Source organism: Diceros bicornis, chromosome 8, assembly GCF_020826845.1.
Source record: "Diceros bicornis minor isolate mBicDic1 chromosome 8, mDicBic1.mat.cur, whole genome shotgun sequence".
Taxonomy (NCBI): domain Eukaryota; kingdom Metazoa; phylum Chordata; class Mammalia; order Perissodactyla; family Rhinocerotidae; genus Diceros; species Diceros bicornis.
In genome coordinates this window covers 14144683-14163032 of record NC_080747.1, presented here as the reverse complement: position 1 = coordinate 14163032, position 18350 = coordinate 14144683, and the positions used below count along the sequence as shown (strand labels likewise).

The window sequence follows — 18350 nt, the reverse complement described above, 5'->3', positions numbered from 1 at the left end:
CTCTTTATCTCTCCTTTTATTTTTTTAATTTTTTTAATTTTTTTGGTGAGGAAGATCAGCCCTAAGCTAACTTCCAATGCCAATCCTCCTCTTTTTGTGGAGGAAGATTGGCCCTAGGCTAACATCTGTGCCCATCTTCCTCTACTTTACATGGGATGCCACCACAGCATAGCTTGACAAGCGATGCGTCGGTGAGCGCCTGGGATCCAAACCTGCCAACCCTCGGGCCGCCGAAGCAGAGCACGCGCACTTAACTGCTATGCCACCGGCCCAGCCACTATCCCTCCCACCTTTAAATGTTGCTCGAGCCCTAGGGAACTACAAAGTTGAGATCTCTTCTCAATCTACACTCATTCCTCAGGTAACATCCAGTCTCTAGGCATTGGATACTATTATAAAATAAAGACTTCCAGATTCATCTCCCCAGCCTGGACCTCTCTCCTATCTCGAAACTCATATACAAATGCCTACTATCCACTTGTATCTCAAACTTCACACTTACCATGCCCAAAACTGAACTCCTTATCTCATCCATCTGCAATGAAACCTGTTCCTCTGTTTTCCCCATCACAGGAAAGGGCAATTCCATCTTTCCAGTTATTCTGACCAAAATCCTTTTATCTTCAACTTCCTTCTCTCATGCCACATCAGATTCATCAGCAAATTCCATAGACATCATCTACAAAATTAGATAACCACCACTTCTCAAAATCCCAAAAACTACAACACTGGTCCAAGCTATTATCATCTTTTCCCTGGATTACTGCAATACCTTCCTTACAAGTATCCTTGCTTCCATACTTGTACCCCTGCAGTTAATAACCAGGGATCTGCAAACTATGGCTCATGGCCAAATCCAGTCTGCTGCCTGCTTTCGTACAGACTCCCAAGTTAAGAATAACTGCACCTTTTTAAATGATTAAAAAATAGTATTTCATTACATGAGAAAATTATATGAAATTTAAATTTCTGTGTGCATAAATAAAATTTTATTGAACTAAGCCACGCTTATTCATTCACAGACAATAGTCTATGGCTGTTTTCATACTAACACAGCAGAGTTGTAGATGAGAGAGACTATATGGCCTGCAAAGTCTAAAATATTTACTCTCTAGCCCTTTACAGAAAAGGTTTGCCAATCCCTGGTCTACGCCAACACTATATATACCCAGTCAGATCGTAACAATCCTCTACTCAAAATCCTCCAATTCTTTCCCATCCCATTCACTGTGAAGGCTGACATCTTTACAGTCTATAAGTCCCTGGAAGATACGGACATCCCGCTGCCTGCAAACCCTTTCTCCTACCATTCTCCCCTTTGCTTAATCTGCCCCAGCCATGTTCTCCTGCTCCCTGAACATGTGAAGCAAAGAGCTACCCCAGGGCCCCTTCCCCTGCTCTTTCCTCTCCTTGGAAACCTCTTACCCAGATATCTACATAGTTCATTCTCTCACTTCCCTCTGGTATTGACCCACATTTCAACTTACCAGTGAGGCCTTTCCTGACAAAACAGCTCCCTCTCCCTATTCCCACTCCTTATTCCCCTTCTCTGCTTTATTTTTTTCTGACATATTATATATTGTTTATTTTTCGTTATGTTTCCTCTTCTGGAATGTAAGCTCCATTAGGACAGCAACTTTTGTCGTCTTTTTTTTTTCCATTACCTATTGTATTTTTTTCTAAGCCTAGAATAATGCTGGGCATATAATATGCACTTAATAAATATCTGCTATATGATTAATTTTAAAATACCTTAAATAATTGATATTTCATCTTTTTTCTACAAAGAAGTTTTAATAAGAAATCAAAAGATAAAAAACATCAAGTTCCTAAAAGTCAGCCATAATGATCATCTTCATCAATAAGCCCCAGACTAGATTAAATTTAGAGTATTAGCATTATCATCAAGATTCTGAATATTTATTTCAGGAAGTACAGTCAAGATTTTGTCACAAGATAAATCCTACCTGCAATAATAACACAAAGTGTTTACTTGCAAAATCCCGATTCTGTAGTCCACAGCATCCCAAGCATAGAACAGCCAGATTTCTTACAACAGGATGAACACTTATTATTCCAGGAAGAATCTAAAATGAATTAGAAATTAAAATAATTTTGACCAGGACAAGAAATGTACCATAGTATATTAAAAACATGGTCAAAATGATAGTTTCTGTACGAGTTTGCAAATCTACTTCATTTCCATATTGTCTATCAACTCAAAGAAGTCAGTTTTCAGTTTAAAAAAACGACAAATATTAAATTGCTAAAACAAGAATATAGCCAGAGTGAAATATAGTCTGATTATGAGTCACCTCCCCTCCACCTTCTAAAACGGACTCAATGGCTTCCCAACGCTCAAAGGACAAAGATAAAACTCTTAATATGACATATACCTCATTGTGTAGTCTTTCCCAGTGTCATCTTATACCATGCTACCTCTTGCTCTCTGCTTGTTCAACTGGTCTGATTTTGATGCCTCCCATTTAGTACCGTCCAGTAGAAATATGATGCAAGCCACATGTCATCTTTAATTTTCTAGTAGCCACATTAAAGTAAAAAACAGGTGAAACTAATTTTAATATATCTTATTTTACCCAATATAACCAAAATATTATCATTGCAACATGTAATCAATATTAAAAATTGAGATACTTTACATTCTGTTATTTGTACCGAGTCTTTGAAACCCAATGTACTTTTACACTTATAGCACATCTCAGTTTGGACTAGTTATTAATAGCCACAAGTTTTTAATAGCCACATGTGGCTGGTGGCTACCGTATTGGAGAGTAGATCTAGAACATTCTTCCCTCCCTCTTTCACATAGTTAATGTCTACTCAAATATCAGATCAAGGTCACTTTCCATTAACAGATCAAATCCCACTATTATAAGTTCACATATGACCATATAGCTCTTGTTCATAGCAATTATCAATAGCATAAGCTTCCACTTGTCTATTTGATTCATGTTTCCCTCACTTGACCAGTAGATCTAAGAGGGCAGTCTAAATGTTTTGTATATTCTATCCCCAGCATTTAGTATATAGTAGATGTTCAATAAATATTTGTTCAATTAATAATTTATTTTTATTTAAAGCTTCGTAATTTCATAAAAATATTATAACTCCTGTATCTAAATACCTTACTCATTTACATCCCTCTGGTCTCGTTCAGTCTTTAGACACAGATTGTTTTCATATACTTAAAATCACTACGATCATTTAATTTTGTGTTCTTTCTTCACTCAACACTGTGTATCTTTTCCCACATATATACAGTCTTCATATTTACTACTTTAACTGTGTACTTAATTATACCATAATTTACCATTCTCTTACAATAGGACCAGATATAAAGTACACAAGTAGAACTTTAAAAGCATCACTTTTCACTAGACATCTGCTTCACTAAAAATAAAACTAAATTCTAATGGTTTAGTAGAATCTAGTTTTAATCACCTCTAGACTGTTGTAAACAATATCTGGTCTTCTTTATTGAATCTAGAAACTCATGACAATCCAAAGAACTAGATTTTAGATCACATTCATTGGCTGTTTTTCACTAATCCCAAGCAAAAACAATTTTGAGAGGATCCTGGAAGAGCTTGGATACATTTAAAATTTGCTTTGGATGAGGAGCACTGTTAAAAAGAATACTCTAGAGCTGCGCCGTCTAATGCTATAGCCACTAACCACACATGGCTGCTGAACACTTGAGATGTGATTACTCCAGACCGAGATGTACTGTTAAGACTTAGTATGAAAAACAGAATGTAAAATATCTTAATAGTTTTAACATTGAGCAAATGATGAAATTATAATATTTTGGATATATCAGGTTAAATATGTTAAAATTAATTTCATCTGTTTATTTTTAATTTTTTAAATGTGGCTACTACAAAGTTTAAAGGTACATGTAATTTACACTATATTTCTATCAGACAATGTTGTTCTAGAGTCTTGCAGTATTTATGTCCCTATGGTTAATAAAATGGATATTACCTATGAAGGGTTACTTTAGTAAAAAGTGTCCCTTAAATATATAGTAATAAACAAATTGCTCTCACAGGGCTCACAATGTAACCTTCTCACAGTCTTTCTATATAGCAGGATTCCAGTACTTAAATATTCCTGACGTGTTTCAGTATTTCCTCTTACTATTCAAAGAATGAAGATATTCTGCATCTCTTTCCAGCATAATTTTTTCAAACTTTTTAAAGGAATAATTACAACTTATATACCAGGTATTTTACATATATTATCTTAATTTAACCCTCACAATATGAAGCAGCCACTATATATTTTTACCATTTGGCCATCTTTTCATTCTTTGAACCCCAAGGAACATATAAAATGAGGAAGGAGAGGGCTAAAATAAAGCCTCAAAGGCCACCAACGTACCAAAGATTCAATGATGCCATTCATGGTTGCACCTATACCTGTTGAAGTAGACATCCGCTTCAACAGTTCATAGCACAAAATAAGACACTTCTGTAATGTTTCAGCATCATTCTAAAATGAAACACAAAATATTCAGCATTAATAAGAATATCATCTGTCCATCCCTTAAATGTTTGTTTTTTTGGGGCTTTGTCTAAGGCATATTGTCTCTGTACACACTCCCTGAGCAATCTTACCCAGTCATACAACTCCATTTACCACCTACGAGCTAGCCCAGCTATTTTCTAAGTCTCAGATTCATATATAAAACTGCTACAAGAAATTTCCTCTTGTATGTTCCACAGGCTTCTCAAACTCAATCCAAAAGGGAACTAACTCATCATCACCCAAATCCCTCCTCCTCCTGTGCTATCTCCATAAATATCACTGCTATTTACCCAGATGTCCAAACCAAAGGACCTAGGACACATTCTTGACTCACTCTTCTCCCTGTTACTAATTCCTAAATACTTCTCAAACCTTTCACTTCATATCCACCATCATTATCTTATTCAGGCTGCAATCATCTCAAGTCTACATTAGTATAGCAGTCTTCTCACTAGTATGGTTGTCTAGGCTTTTATCACACTGCAATCCATTCCCTGAATAACAGTGATCTTTCTAAGACATAAATCTCATCCTACCACTTAAAACCCTTTAGTAGTTCACCATGATCCTTGGCTAAGGCACAAATTTTTAAATATTGCTTATACAAGGTCTTACATGACCTGGCCCTTAATTTTCCCCCCAGATTTATCTCTAACCTTTCCCACTCAACTCTCTAGTCATATGGACCTGAAGTTTTTAAACACAACAGGTGTTCTTTAACTTTTGGGCCTTCACACATGTCGTTCCACCTGCCTATAACATACCCTTCACAATTCATCGAGGAGAGACAACACAGAGTGCATTTAAAAAGCACAAACCTAAAGCCACTTGCCTGGGTTGGAATCCTGTCTCTACTATATACTATCTGTGTGACTTTGGGCAAGTTACTCACCCCTTATGAGGATAACAGTACCAACCCCATGAGGTTATAGGGAGAATCAAATGAATTCACACTTGTGACACGCTTGAAGCAGGGACTACCACAGAAAAAGCATCCTGTAACTGTTAGCTAATATTATTTCTATTAAACCCTCAAGTCAAAACATTTCTTCCTCTGGGGAAGCCAACAACACCCTACCTGGGGGTTAGATGCCTCTCTATAAAACCCATATACTTCCCTGACCGTAGCATTCATTATGCTATGCTCTATTTGTAATGTAATAGATTTGTAACCCTTAAATAGAACAAATGAACACATAAATGATCAAAGCAAGTCAAGTTAAACAGATATTAATCATGATAGACCACCTTTGTTAATATTTTCCTAACTGAGACCAGCAGTTTTATCATTTTTCAGTTTATATTTTCATTTTTCACTTTAAATTTGCTCCTCAAATATAAAAGCCTATAATGATTCACAGACTTCATCAAACAAAAGAAATAAGCTACTAGCTATGAAAATAAAATTCAGGCATACTCACTGGGAAGATGGAGTGTGGGAGTGGGGATGTCTATGGCTAGAGAGCTCAAGGACATAACTTACAAAACACTCCTGCATAGTACACTCTTCCCTATCCAGCATTCTCTTTATGATGATACTCTAATCAGCACTTCCAAAACCAAAAGTACAATAAAGGACATTTACTACAAAAGACAAGATCCTAAAAGACCTCCTGAATTAACAAGTTAACATCACAGTAACTGATACCATTGTATCTTCCGTTAAAATAAGACTAGTTTATCAAATACAACTAAGTTAAAAAAAAAAAAAAAAAAAGACGGCTGAAACTAAGCTTTAAATGTTGCTAGATATATAAGATCAGTATTTCAAAATAACAAAGCTACTTAGGTTTCTCTAAAAATAAAAGAGTAATTAAGATTTAAAATATACATGTATAATGGTATGGTTACCACAGAAATTCTTTTCCTAGCAACAGAAAGGTCATGAGTCTTCCACAAATAAGGGCAAGATGGATAAATGGATGCGTTTTCCTTTTCTAAACCATTCAAGACAAAAACAAAACAAAACAGAAGGAAACCACTGGAAAGTAAGTTTCCTTGGCAAGGAAGAAAGATTTTAGATTCCAGGAATTAGCAGGACAAGGGAGCAAAGTCCTAGCTACAATAATTAAAGCTAATTAAGGCCTTTCAAAGTCCAAAATAGAAAGGAACAGGAGGAAAAAAATTATTTTCGTATTAATCCATGGTACTGTTAAAAATCCCTCCAAAGTGAATATATTGTGGCAGCTTTCTGAGTTGAGAAAGAAAACAAGGTTTAATTGAGATGATTAATGACAGCTGAAATTTAGTATGAACAAGTTATCTATACCTTCTCTACATGGACTTCTTTAATTTCAAGTTGCTCGGTCTCTTTTAAGAGGTTTATTTTAGCATCTTCTAATGCTTTTATTTCTTCTTTTAATTCTGATGCTTGATTAAAATCCTGTAAGGTAATGCAATTTTCCAAAGCTTCTTTTGCCTCAATAAGTTTAACTTTTATTTCAGCCATCTAAGGAAAGATATAAATTGATTGTGTAAACACAAAACAAAAACTATTAATATGAAAATCTGTAGCAAACTAAAGAGTATTATTTAACATCTCAACGACCCAGAAGTTAAGCAGTCAGGCATATACATACAAAGTTGTAGTCTTCCTGAAACAGAGATTGGCAAATCCTTCAGACTGACATGATCTGATAACGTTTTTAAAGACTCGCATAGTTTAATAGTTAATCAATAATTTGACTTTGTGAGAACCATTTTGAAAATGTACAGCAAGAGGAAATAAAAGACTTGCACAAATACATTATACTCAAGCATTTCTTTAATTTAGAAGAGATTTACCTTGAGTTCTTTCTTTCTTACATCAGCTGGGTCATTATTAACACCAACCGTAACAATGGGCACCCGAATCTCTGAGATAATTTCTGTAACCTGATAAGTGAAGTTATAAGTCAAAGTATTTATGTGCTTAAAATATGTTCTATATCAGAAAATGACATTAAACTGCTACATAACTCCAAGTAGTATCCACAATCTCTTGAACAATACAGCAAAATATACAAGTAAAAATGGCACACATTCTATTTGTCAGACAATTTTAGAAAAAAATGACCTAATAATATATCTGACTAAAAACTATGATTATGGAAAGGTAAATGGGCACATAGACATTGAAAGTAAATTCTCTCATATAGCGCTTGAAAAACAGAAATCTAATCTAATCTTAGGCACCATAAAACTAAAATTCTCTACCTAAAATCCTTAACTCCCTCCTTTGTTCAGCTCCATAGGAGTTAAATATAGAAAAACAGAATACTCTTTTAGTCCTCCTTTGGGTAATACACAAATAATGACAGCATAACTAAAGACTTTCCTTTCAGAGCCACTGGGACATTGGAGTTGGCTGATTCTGAAAAAGGGTGCATCTTGAATGAAGGTACTTAAGTAGATGCTGGATAACCACTAATTGGGAATGTTGTAGAAGGGATTTATGTATAAGTATGTATGTACAAGGAGAGATTGAAAAATACAACCTCTTAATTAACTTGCAACTCCAAGAGTGTATGAGTTTATGAAAAGCAATGATACAGGTCTGTCTTTTTTGGCTACCCCAGAGAAAAGAACACTTGGAAACAGTAATATAATAGATACTATTTATTTCTGTATTTACCAAGCTCTTTATGAATATTATTTCATTAGACAATGAAAGGTAAGTTTTATTGTTATTCTTACCTTGCAGACATGTAAAAAGGCTGAATTAAATGACTTGCCCAAAGTCACAAAGCCAGCAAGTATCAGAGAGGATTTGAACCCAGATATGTATAACTTGAGCCAGCTCTCAAACACTCTAGTGACCAATACCCACATGTCACCTCTTCCCTAACCTGCTCTATTTCAAAATGATTCAACACAATGATAGGTATGCTAAGAGAAGGAAGAAGATATTTTTTAAAATGTGTGTGTGTGTGTAAGAGAGATTTGGGTTCAAGTTTAAAAACTTGATAGAGAGACAAAACTAAAACAAAAGGCAATTAAAGACAAATAAAGCAAAAAGTACTGAAAAGAAGATAGGATAATCCTTAATGTCATTGACCAAAAGCTCTTATCTTTATCAACAATGAAGAAAATTACTTACAATTTCTGTTCTCCTAATATCATCTATAATGATGTGGAGCAGTATCTCAACAAGAAAAGAAATTAGGGATACTGGAGTTGTGGGTAGAATAAGAATCTCCTGTAAAATAGCCAGCAGTCGTTTCCTGCATTCAAAGAGAACTATTTTAATTTCAGTATGACAGTAGAAACACATTTTATCTGTAACATGTCACCTATTCTGCAGACTTAATTACATTTGTCTCAGTTCTTTTTATATTTATCAGTATAGGTAGAAAAATATATGTACAGACTTCAGGTCAAAAATTCATGTTCTGCAAAAAAATAATTTTTATAAATGACCCTACAATAAATCAATATGATAAAATGACAAAATACCAGAAGTGAATCAAATCTTTCAGATAGTATTACTAGCCCTCTGTAATAAATACAAATAGAGATTTTTAAGCAAAAATCTGAAATTTAATTGATTTATTCTGAAGAAATTAAATTAGGAACTCACATATTTCCATATATATACATAGAGAAAGAAAGGGTATATTTCCTCTTATAAATTACATATATAGAAGGAAAGAGAAAACTTTTATAGCACTTTAGAGAGTTAGATTAAATATATTTAATCATATTATAACAAGACTATATACTTCAATACAGGAAATTAGAAGAGCAAATTAGAACAAGGGTTAACATTTAGACATTACCTTCCTCCTTCTTCACTGGTATCCAAAGACTTGATAATTAGAATCAGTTGTTGACCTATAAACTCTTTTGTCATCAAATTTCCAATATAGGCAAAATCACCTCTCTGTTCATCATTAACAACTGGAATGCTCTGAATATAACTAAAATAAGCAGAATTAATAAAATGTAGAATCTGTTGAGAAACATTAAACAGCTCCCCCATTAGGTCAGAAAAGAGTCTTTTTCAGTTCACAGTAGTCCAAATATACGGATGTTTATACCATGTTATACTAATTTGTTCTACAGAGTAAATTCTATGCTATTGTCATGAACTTTCACAAACAAACTTATTGGCTTGAATCAAAAGAATCCGGAAAATGTATTTTCATTAAAGATTCAAATTTCCTAAGGGAAATTTTCAAAAGGTACATATTTACGTCTCTCAAATTGGTAACTAATTATTTCAATGTTGCTAGTATTCTCAATTATAAAGGTCTAAATCCCTTCTCCAAAAATCCAATTATTCATAAAGAGCTAGTCTTCCCTCATCATCCCTAATTAGCCATTATTCTTTTGTTTAAAAGAATAGTGGTAGTAATAATAATAGTAATTACACAAGTAATCCATTAATACAATGATCTTTTAAAAAAATCAGAAAAATACAGATAGCGTCATCAATTTGTATTATCCTTGCTTAGAGGCCCTACTAATCTCTGTATTGTTCTTATTTTATTGTAGTTGCTACTAAACAAGCACCATCGACTACCCTTTTATTCTTACTATCACTGCCCAAATTAAATCTTTTAAAATCCTCACTTAGATAATATTCAACAGCCTACCAGAAGGTCTCCCTTCTTTGTGTGGGACAAAAAAAAGCCTACTCAAAAGCAGAATTAAGAGTTTAAACTTAGACAACTATGTCAGGAGTAGTATGAAAAACAACAATCCTGAAGAAAAATGCCATTTTTAAAATGTCAACAAAAATCAAGTTATAGAAACTGCAGAATTATGTATGATGAATAAATTGATTTGTCTTACAAAATGATAACCAAGAGTAAATAAAAGCTCAAATTTCTGGCCATGAGATTAGGAGCTTCAAGGGTATCACCCACCCTTTGGGTTTTAGCAGGAAAATAAAGGAAAACTACCAAACTGATCATTATCAAAATCAATAGACTGATTTCTGACAGGATAAAAAACCTTTACTCATCTTTGAATCCCTCCCTACTTCTCCACCCCAGCTTTAGCACAACACATAGCACCAAGACCGAAGGTATTTTTTAAAATAAATTCAAAGAGTAGTTGTTTCATTAATAGATTACAAATCCTGAACTGCATAAATACAACTTAAAATGAACCCATCAGTTTTAATTACCATGAAATCATCTCTTTTTAACCACTTTTAAAGACATTCACTATAATGAAGACACCATTCAAGAAAGTCTTTTTTTTAAAGCTCTCTCCAAGAACATATATTTAAGGTAGCTTTCTGAAAATTGTATTAGTGTCCTTTTTTCTTATTTGAATTTGATAAGCCTCATTTAATATCCCTGATTTCTCTCTTTATGTGAATACCTCACTTTAACAGGAAATTGTTTCATATCAGAGTTCTGAGTCACTAACTCTTCCTGCTACAAAATGCCTGAAAATATATTTCTGAGGTTATCAGGCAACAATTTTTACATTTAATTTGGTTTCTGTACCTGAGTAAACTAATCCTATCTAGTGATGTTGCTCCAAAAATAAAAATTCTTAAGTATTCTTTCAATAGTAATTAAAATATGATTTTTAAAGGTTTCCTCTTTATAAATGAAAAAACAAGTTGATTAAAGTTACTTATTTCAAAACTCACAGATTAAGTGACAAAGGAAATATAAAAATCCCTGACCTTGTAGAGCCAGAGGAACCAAGCTCTTTACATGTCAATTTTTACTAAGAATTAATCAATCTGTGAAGCAGCCCTAGTGAGGATGCCCCCCGATGTTATTTAAATATTTAATATTTCCTCATATTTTCTTGTATTTTCTCTATCTTCTATAAGCATTTATTACTTTTATATTAATATATATTATTAAACATTGCATCAAATTCATTCCTTTTGGAAACATTTCAACATGGCCCAAACAATATTATAATGGAATACTCTATTTTTTTTTTTAATTTTTTTTTAAATTTATTTATTTTTCCCCCAAAGCCCCAGTAGATAGTTGTATGTCATAGCTGCACATCCTTCTAGTTGCTGTATGTGGGACGTGGCCTCAGCATGGCCGGAGAAGTGGTGCATCGGTGTGCGCCCGGGATCCGAACCCGGGCCGCCAGTAGCAGAGCACACGCACTTAACCGCTCGCTAGCTAAGCCACGGGGCCGGCCCTGAATACTCTAATTAAATGTTAAAGCCTGAAATAATTACTATTAAAACACTTAGTAGAGTCAGACATGTTTTTCATGATGTTACTGTGAGCTCAAAGCTGTAAGTTTCCATATTGGCTCACATTTAAGACATTTATCCTAGATTCAATATTTTGCATACAAAATTCAAATGCATTCATAGCTTTGCTCCCTAACTTATATGTGGGATCACTATAAGTAAAAGCAGAATACTATATTTCATACAAAGAGAATTCAGGCCCAAAATTCATATTATATGGAAGAAATGTTTTTTAAAAAGCATGAAAAGCATAAAGTTGAAAATCTACACACCAGTATCTACTGAAACATATATAACCTTTGACCTGGCAATTCCATTTCTGGGAATCGACCCCACAAAATCCCAAATGTACAGAAAAATGTACAAGAAAGTTTAACACACCTTTATCAGTGAAAACTGGAAACACCCTAAATGTCCACCAACAGAGGAGGAAATCAGATGCTGGCACCATACTATGGAATAAGCTGTTGCTGAGACTGTGACAGATTTGTATGCATCAACATAGAATGATCTCAGATACCAGTAGTCGAAAAAAATACAATATGTATAATATGCTATATTTAAAAAAATTATGCACTTAACATGTGTATGTAGAGAAAGAGGTTTGGAAGTCCACACCCCAAATTGTCTAGTTGTTAACTCTCAAAAGATCAATGGGATAGAGGAAATAGACAAAAGAGGAACTTCCACATTTTTATTCTATATACTTCTGTATTTGAATTTTCACAAGAACACATTCATGTTTTACTTGTGTAATTTTAAAGTGAAATAAGTAGAAAACAGAGTAATCGAAATAATCTTTTTAAAGGCATACTTTGAAAAAACTTTAAAAAACAAGAAGCCAAATAGTAACAGTTTTAAGTAATATTAAAACCGGCCACAAAGGTCCACCCTGTCATTTGGAAAACTACGGCCCCTGCACAAGATCTGGCCTGCTGCTTGTTTTTGTACAGACTGGCAAGCTAAGATTCTTACATTTTTATATTATATATATTTACATATAATATATATTTATATATTTAATTACATGTAATTATAAGTGATTATACAAAATTATACACATATAATTTTAACTACCATTTAAAAATGTATATGTGAAATATATATATATGTGAAAATATACACATGTGAAAATTATATGAAATTCCAATTTTAGCAAAGATTTTTTTATTTTTTATTTATTTATTTTTTGTCATTGTTGAGGAAGATTGGCCCTGAGCTAACATCCGTGCCTAGCTTCCTTTATTTTTTGTATGTGGGATGCCGCCACAGCGTGGCTTGATGAGGGGTGCGTAGGTCCACGCCAGGGATTCGAACCTGTGAACCTTGGACTGCTGAAGCAGAGCGCACAAACTTAACCACTACGCCACCCAGCCGGCCACAGAAATTCTAATTTTAGTATCCACTCAAGTCGATAAAAGTTTTATTGGAAAATAGTCACACTCATTCATTATATATTGTCTTTGGCTGCTTGTACACTACCAAAGCAGTGTTGAGTCATTTTGATAGAGACAGTATGGCCCACAGACTCTCAAATATTTACTATCTGACACTTAGGAAAAGGCTGTCAACCAATTTCAAAAAGTAACATATCATCATTACCAACTTTATGGAGAAATGTTCATAATCACATCTTGACAGTTTTAAGGAGCTGTCCCCTAAACATACTGACTTTGCTCTTTCAGTATACTGACCTGCACGGGATATTCTTCAGAAAGACTCAATGTGCATACCTATTTATTCCTGTCTATCCCCAAAAATGGCTGGTAACTTATTCCCAATCAAGCATGACTTTGAGGGAGGAGGCTGGGAGGTTAACACATACAAAAACTCACATACAGTCCAAACCAAAGGAAAAAATTTTACCTTGATAAATACTCGGCATATACTACAGGTTCTGGCAAAATCTGCTCTAAAAATTCTTCACCTTCATCTCCTTTTGAATTCAAATATTCACAAAGGACACGCCAATACAAAGCAATTTCAGGAGTTAATTTTTCCAATGAAATCAATTTCCTTCATTTAAAAGGGAGAGAATAAGAGAAAGCAAGATCTTAATATCCAGTTAAAAATTTGAACTGAGTAGAAAAATGGGAATAAGCAGACTTGATTTATAATCACCATCCTCTTAACTGCAAAGTCATTAACTTATCCACCCACAAAAGAATGAAAATATTTAGACCAAAAGAAAATAAAAAAGAATCAAATGAGCAAACACACAATAGGGACACATGTTGTTGGACTTTCCATGGAAGGCTAATGCAAAAATCAAAGTAACAAAATGGAAAAAAAAAAATGCAGCTAAAGTAGTCTCTGAGAAAGTAGTGAGTTCTTACACAAGGGGAAAAAAAGACATCCACCAGAGCAAAGAAAACGAAAAAAGGGTAGATAAAAAGTATTGATACAATCTAAAGTAATGGAGGATGGGATTAATTTTAATTGAAGAAGTTCCTCAATATCACATTTGAAATAATGAATACTCTATATACCTGCCATCATTATTTTTACAGATTTCTGCCAGTTCATTAAGAGGAGTTACTGAAAATAAGGCATTGAGAACAGAGACTGCCACTTCAGAAGAATTTTCTACATCCAACCGATGAAGCAACTCTAATATATTTCCTTCAGCAAAACGTAACCAGCCTTGGAGAAGATGCTTCTGCATTGCTTGTTTCACAGCATCTGTTAAGTCATTAGAAACATAGGTGAACAGAGGCTCCCTCTAGCTTCCATTTCCCATATTTTGCCTGTTTTAATTAACGTTAACATCAAGTTGATATTTACAATAATAATGGGAAGAGACTAAGAGGCAGAAAAATGCATACTAAAGAAAAAATAAAAGTGTAGTGATATTGCAAGTCACTATGATACTCACTTCCAAATAAAAATAGAAAAAATCAGAATATTTGATACCAACCCCTACCACAGCCTACAAAAATATCTTCACATTCCTTCTCCCCTAGGTTCACTGGGCTTCCAGTGTTAGTCCAGACTATATAATATTCATTATTACACTTGTTGCCTGACTTCATCTATTACTGATGATTGCTATTTGCCGTAGTGAATCGCAGAAGCATGTTCACTGAACAAACCTTATTCTTAGTTTCTAAAGTCATTCTAGTCATCAGTCTTCTGACAATGTTTTCTTCTTGCTACTGCAAAATTAAGCCATCTTAGCCTTCTCATGGGGACTGGAAAGTTAAAATATATCATTCCTTATCATTCTTGTAAGCAGATTCTCTAGTCTTAACAGAGAGAAAAAGAAAAAAAACCTAGTAAAATTATACTGGTCTGATCATTCCTAATTGCTGTTTCTGATGCACAGAACACATTAATACCAAGATATATACAAAAGGGATAGATAGCATTTTTTTTTAAAGGAGAAGAGAGGGCTAAAAAGAGATCTTGTGCTACTTCTGACGTAAATTACCTCTATAACCCTAAGCTGTAGTTTCTCCGTCTGTAAAAGACAGGAAAATTGAAACAAACTCTGCTCCTTCCAAGTATCAAGATTTTTAACCCTAGGAAATGTTTTCCATACAATACACCTAAATAAATTCCAACAGACTGTGGGAATGATGGGCTTACTTGACCTACTTTAGGACACTTGTTTCCTAAACCTTTTAAGTCTGACCTCAAAATCCACTAGTTTTGTATATAAAGATATCTGTCTTACCTGATCTGTCATTAAAACCTTGTTGAAGGAGCATTACTCTCTGAGCGATAGACATAGCTCTCATATGAACCTTTTCAGCTAAAACCTTAAAGAGATAATAATAATAAAAAGATGGTCATTAAACTCAACATGGCTTATATATTTCATAACTAGTAATCTTTCCTTAATCTAAGAAAACTACCCAGAATCTCCAGAAAAATTAATAGCTAGAAGCACATTTAATGTAATAAGATTCTACCAAAATTATCTATACTCTCCATCTGTAAAAATCTCAGTTGAAGAAATCATTATTATGTGCCAAATATTTTTCAGAAGTATTTTAAGAATATGGCTTCTTGTAAGAATATGCCTACACAAGATAGTGGACTTATTTACCTGATAAGCCAGCTTTCTGACAGCCTCTTTCACATCCTTGGTGCGCCCTACAATTTTTGGCAAAGTCTTTGCTGATGGTGTAATACACGATAACACCGCCCGCCTAACTTCTGGATTTGAATCGTTTTCAATCAAAGTAGCATACGCTAAAAATAGAGCAATACATTTTAGTACACTAAATAAATATTATTTAACCATAGTCATAAGATAGCCCACATTTTGATATTTAATATCTTTGAAATAATAAAGATACCATTTTTAAGTCTTACACATTTAATTTTAGCTGAAGATTTTTTCTGCCAGCTTCCCTTAAAAAGAATAGAATAAGAAATTAGTCAATGGACTGAGCATGGAGGCTAAAACTGAAAACAAATAGCCCTCAATATCATGGAAAATCCATTACTAAGATTATGTCTTTGCTCTCTTTAGGATATAGTAGAAAGTCTAGTATAGCAGGCAGTTTATTTTAAACTGATATGGCTTTATAAAGGGTTCATTATTTTCATTTTTAATGAGTTCTAAAAAGAAATAACTTCTGGTTTTACTCATTGAAACACAACCCATTTTCTGTATTTAAATATTTATTCACCTACTTCTCAAATTTTCCCCAGCTTTATAATCAAGTACGTATTGACTATTAAACATGTATGTTTTACACAATATTATTATGTGCATCATTTAACACCAAAAAATACCAACTATCACCAATTATCAAAATTGGTTATAAAGCTAGTAACAGGGACAAAGAGAAAAATGAAACAGATGAGTGCCTGAAATACACCTAGGCATACATAGAAAAGTGGAAGGCATATATGGAAAAATATGCCGATAATTTTGACACTAGGAATTTCTATTGAAGAAAAGACATCCTAAAGAGAGTGAAACAATAAGCCCTCTAAAGTAGGACGAGATCTACAATTCATATAACCCAATTTTCATTTCAGAATACATAAAGAACTCCAATAAATCAATAAAACAAACGAACAAAAAAACAGGCAGAACACTTTAACAGGCATTACATAGAAGAAATATAATTGGCTGCTAAATATAGGAAAAGATGCATAACAATGACGTATATCATACACATAACCAGATTAACAAAAAGTTAAAAATCTGACAGTACCAAACACTGGAGAGGATCTAAATCAATTGAACACTTTCATGCACTATTAGTGGGAATGTTAATTGGTAAATTGTTTTGTAGAACACTTGTACCTCATCTAATAAAGCTGAATTCACACATACTCCAACAAGTTCACCCCTAGGTAAATACCCTAGAAAAACTTGAGCCTGTGCACCAGAAGCCATGTATAAGAAAGTTCATAACAACACTGTTTAACAGCAAAATAACTGGAAACAACTAGAAGGTCCATCAATATTAGAAATATTAAACTGTGTTACATTCATACAACAGAACACTATACAACAGTAAATAAATATATCAACATGGATGAATGCTACAATTAGAAATAATGTTGAGAGCACAGAAAAATATAGTATGATCCACATAGCATACAAAATGACAGGCAAAATTTAACATTATTTAGAGATACATACATGTGGTTAATTGTTTAAATAAAAAGGCAAGAGAATAATTAACCCAAAATTCAGGATAATGGTTAACTCTGAGGGACAGTGATGTATGTAATTGGGGTGGGACGTAAGATAGGTTTCAAGGGTACTGATGATGCTCTATTTTTTCAAGTTAGGCAGTGGCTACTTGGGTATTTTTTTAAAATAATATATATAAAACACCTATACTCATCCATACATATAATTCATAATAAAAAAATTTGTCTAATGAGAATTTAACAAAGTCAACGAAAGTGAAAAAGGATTTAGGGAGCTACACGTACCATTAACCACTGGGCATTCATCATCTTTGGGATCCTGAAGACGTGAAAGAGCCAGAACTGCCTGTATCCTCACATTTGGAATTTTATCTTTCAATCTAATAAGCATGGCTTCATTAATTTTATCAAACAACTCATCATCAATCTGGGCATTTTCTGGCATACTTCCCAAAAGCTTGTTTATGAGCTGGCACACTCTAAATCTAACTGCATTGCTGTTTGCTTCATGAGACTGAAACAGAAACACATCAAAATTTATTCATAGTCACATACTATTACTAAATAATCACACACCATTTGAATTATATGTTTAGAATTCAAGACGTTACAAAGGTAATTCATTCCTTGCAGAGAAACCATAATGCTACCTTGACTCATAGGAAAACTAAATATACAATATATAAAAGCTCAAAATATACAGTCAGAAGTAAATATGGGCTCAATTACAAGAGCATATTCCCCTCTGTAGGAACTCTTACTTTACTTCCAAAATAGAGAACTCATTTAAAACACATGTATGTGATAACTGGTTTAGAGAAGTCACTAAAAATTTAACGCTGGAGTTATTTTAAAAGTCCACCTTTTAATCTTAACGACAGTTCTAATATTTCCTATAAAAAGCAGACTCATTCACAGACGTTCTCCATTATCAGATATTTCATTCTCTAAAACATACACACTCCCAGGTCCCTTTTAATATAGTAAAATTTTCTACAGTACTTCCCAAAGT

The 18350-nt window shown here is 33.6% G+C and overlaps 1 protein-coding gene and 1 pseudogene across 2 annotated transcripts in view; both read right to left on the bottom strand.

Moving 5' to 3' along the window:
* The window catches only part of NCAPG (non-SMC condensin I complex subunit G), a 38595-nt gene that overhangs the window by 18834 nt on the left and 1411 nt on the right, over window positions 1-18350 (bottom strand). For both annotated transcript variants that reach the window (XM_058546806.1, XM_058546807.1), the window contains 11 exons: window positions 17624-17852; window positions 15768-15913; window positions 15393-15477; window positions 14206-14398; window positions 13583-13732; window positions 9309-9449; window positions 8630-8753; window positions 7336-7425; window positions 6821-7000; window positions 4405-4515; window positions 1968-2087 (listed from right to left, as the gene is read on the bottom strand). In XM_058546806.1, coding sequence (XP_058402789.1) covers window positions 1968-2087; window positions 4405-4515; window positions 6821-7000; window positions 7336-7425; window positions 8630-8753; window positions 9309-9449; window positions 13583-13732; window positions 14206-14398; window positions 15393-15477; window positions 15768-15913; window positions 17624-17852 — 1569 coding nt within the window. The remainder of the gene's footprint in view (window positions 1-1967; window positions 2088-4404; window positions 4516-6820; window positions 7001-7335; window positions 7426-8629; window positions 8754-9308; window positions 9450-13582; window positions 13733-14205; window positions 14399-15392; window positions 15478-15767; window positions 15914-17623; window positions 17853-18350) is intronic.
* Window positions 9944-10044, bottom strand: LOC131409871 (U6 spliceosomal RNA; annotated as a pseudogene).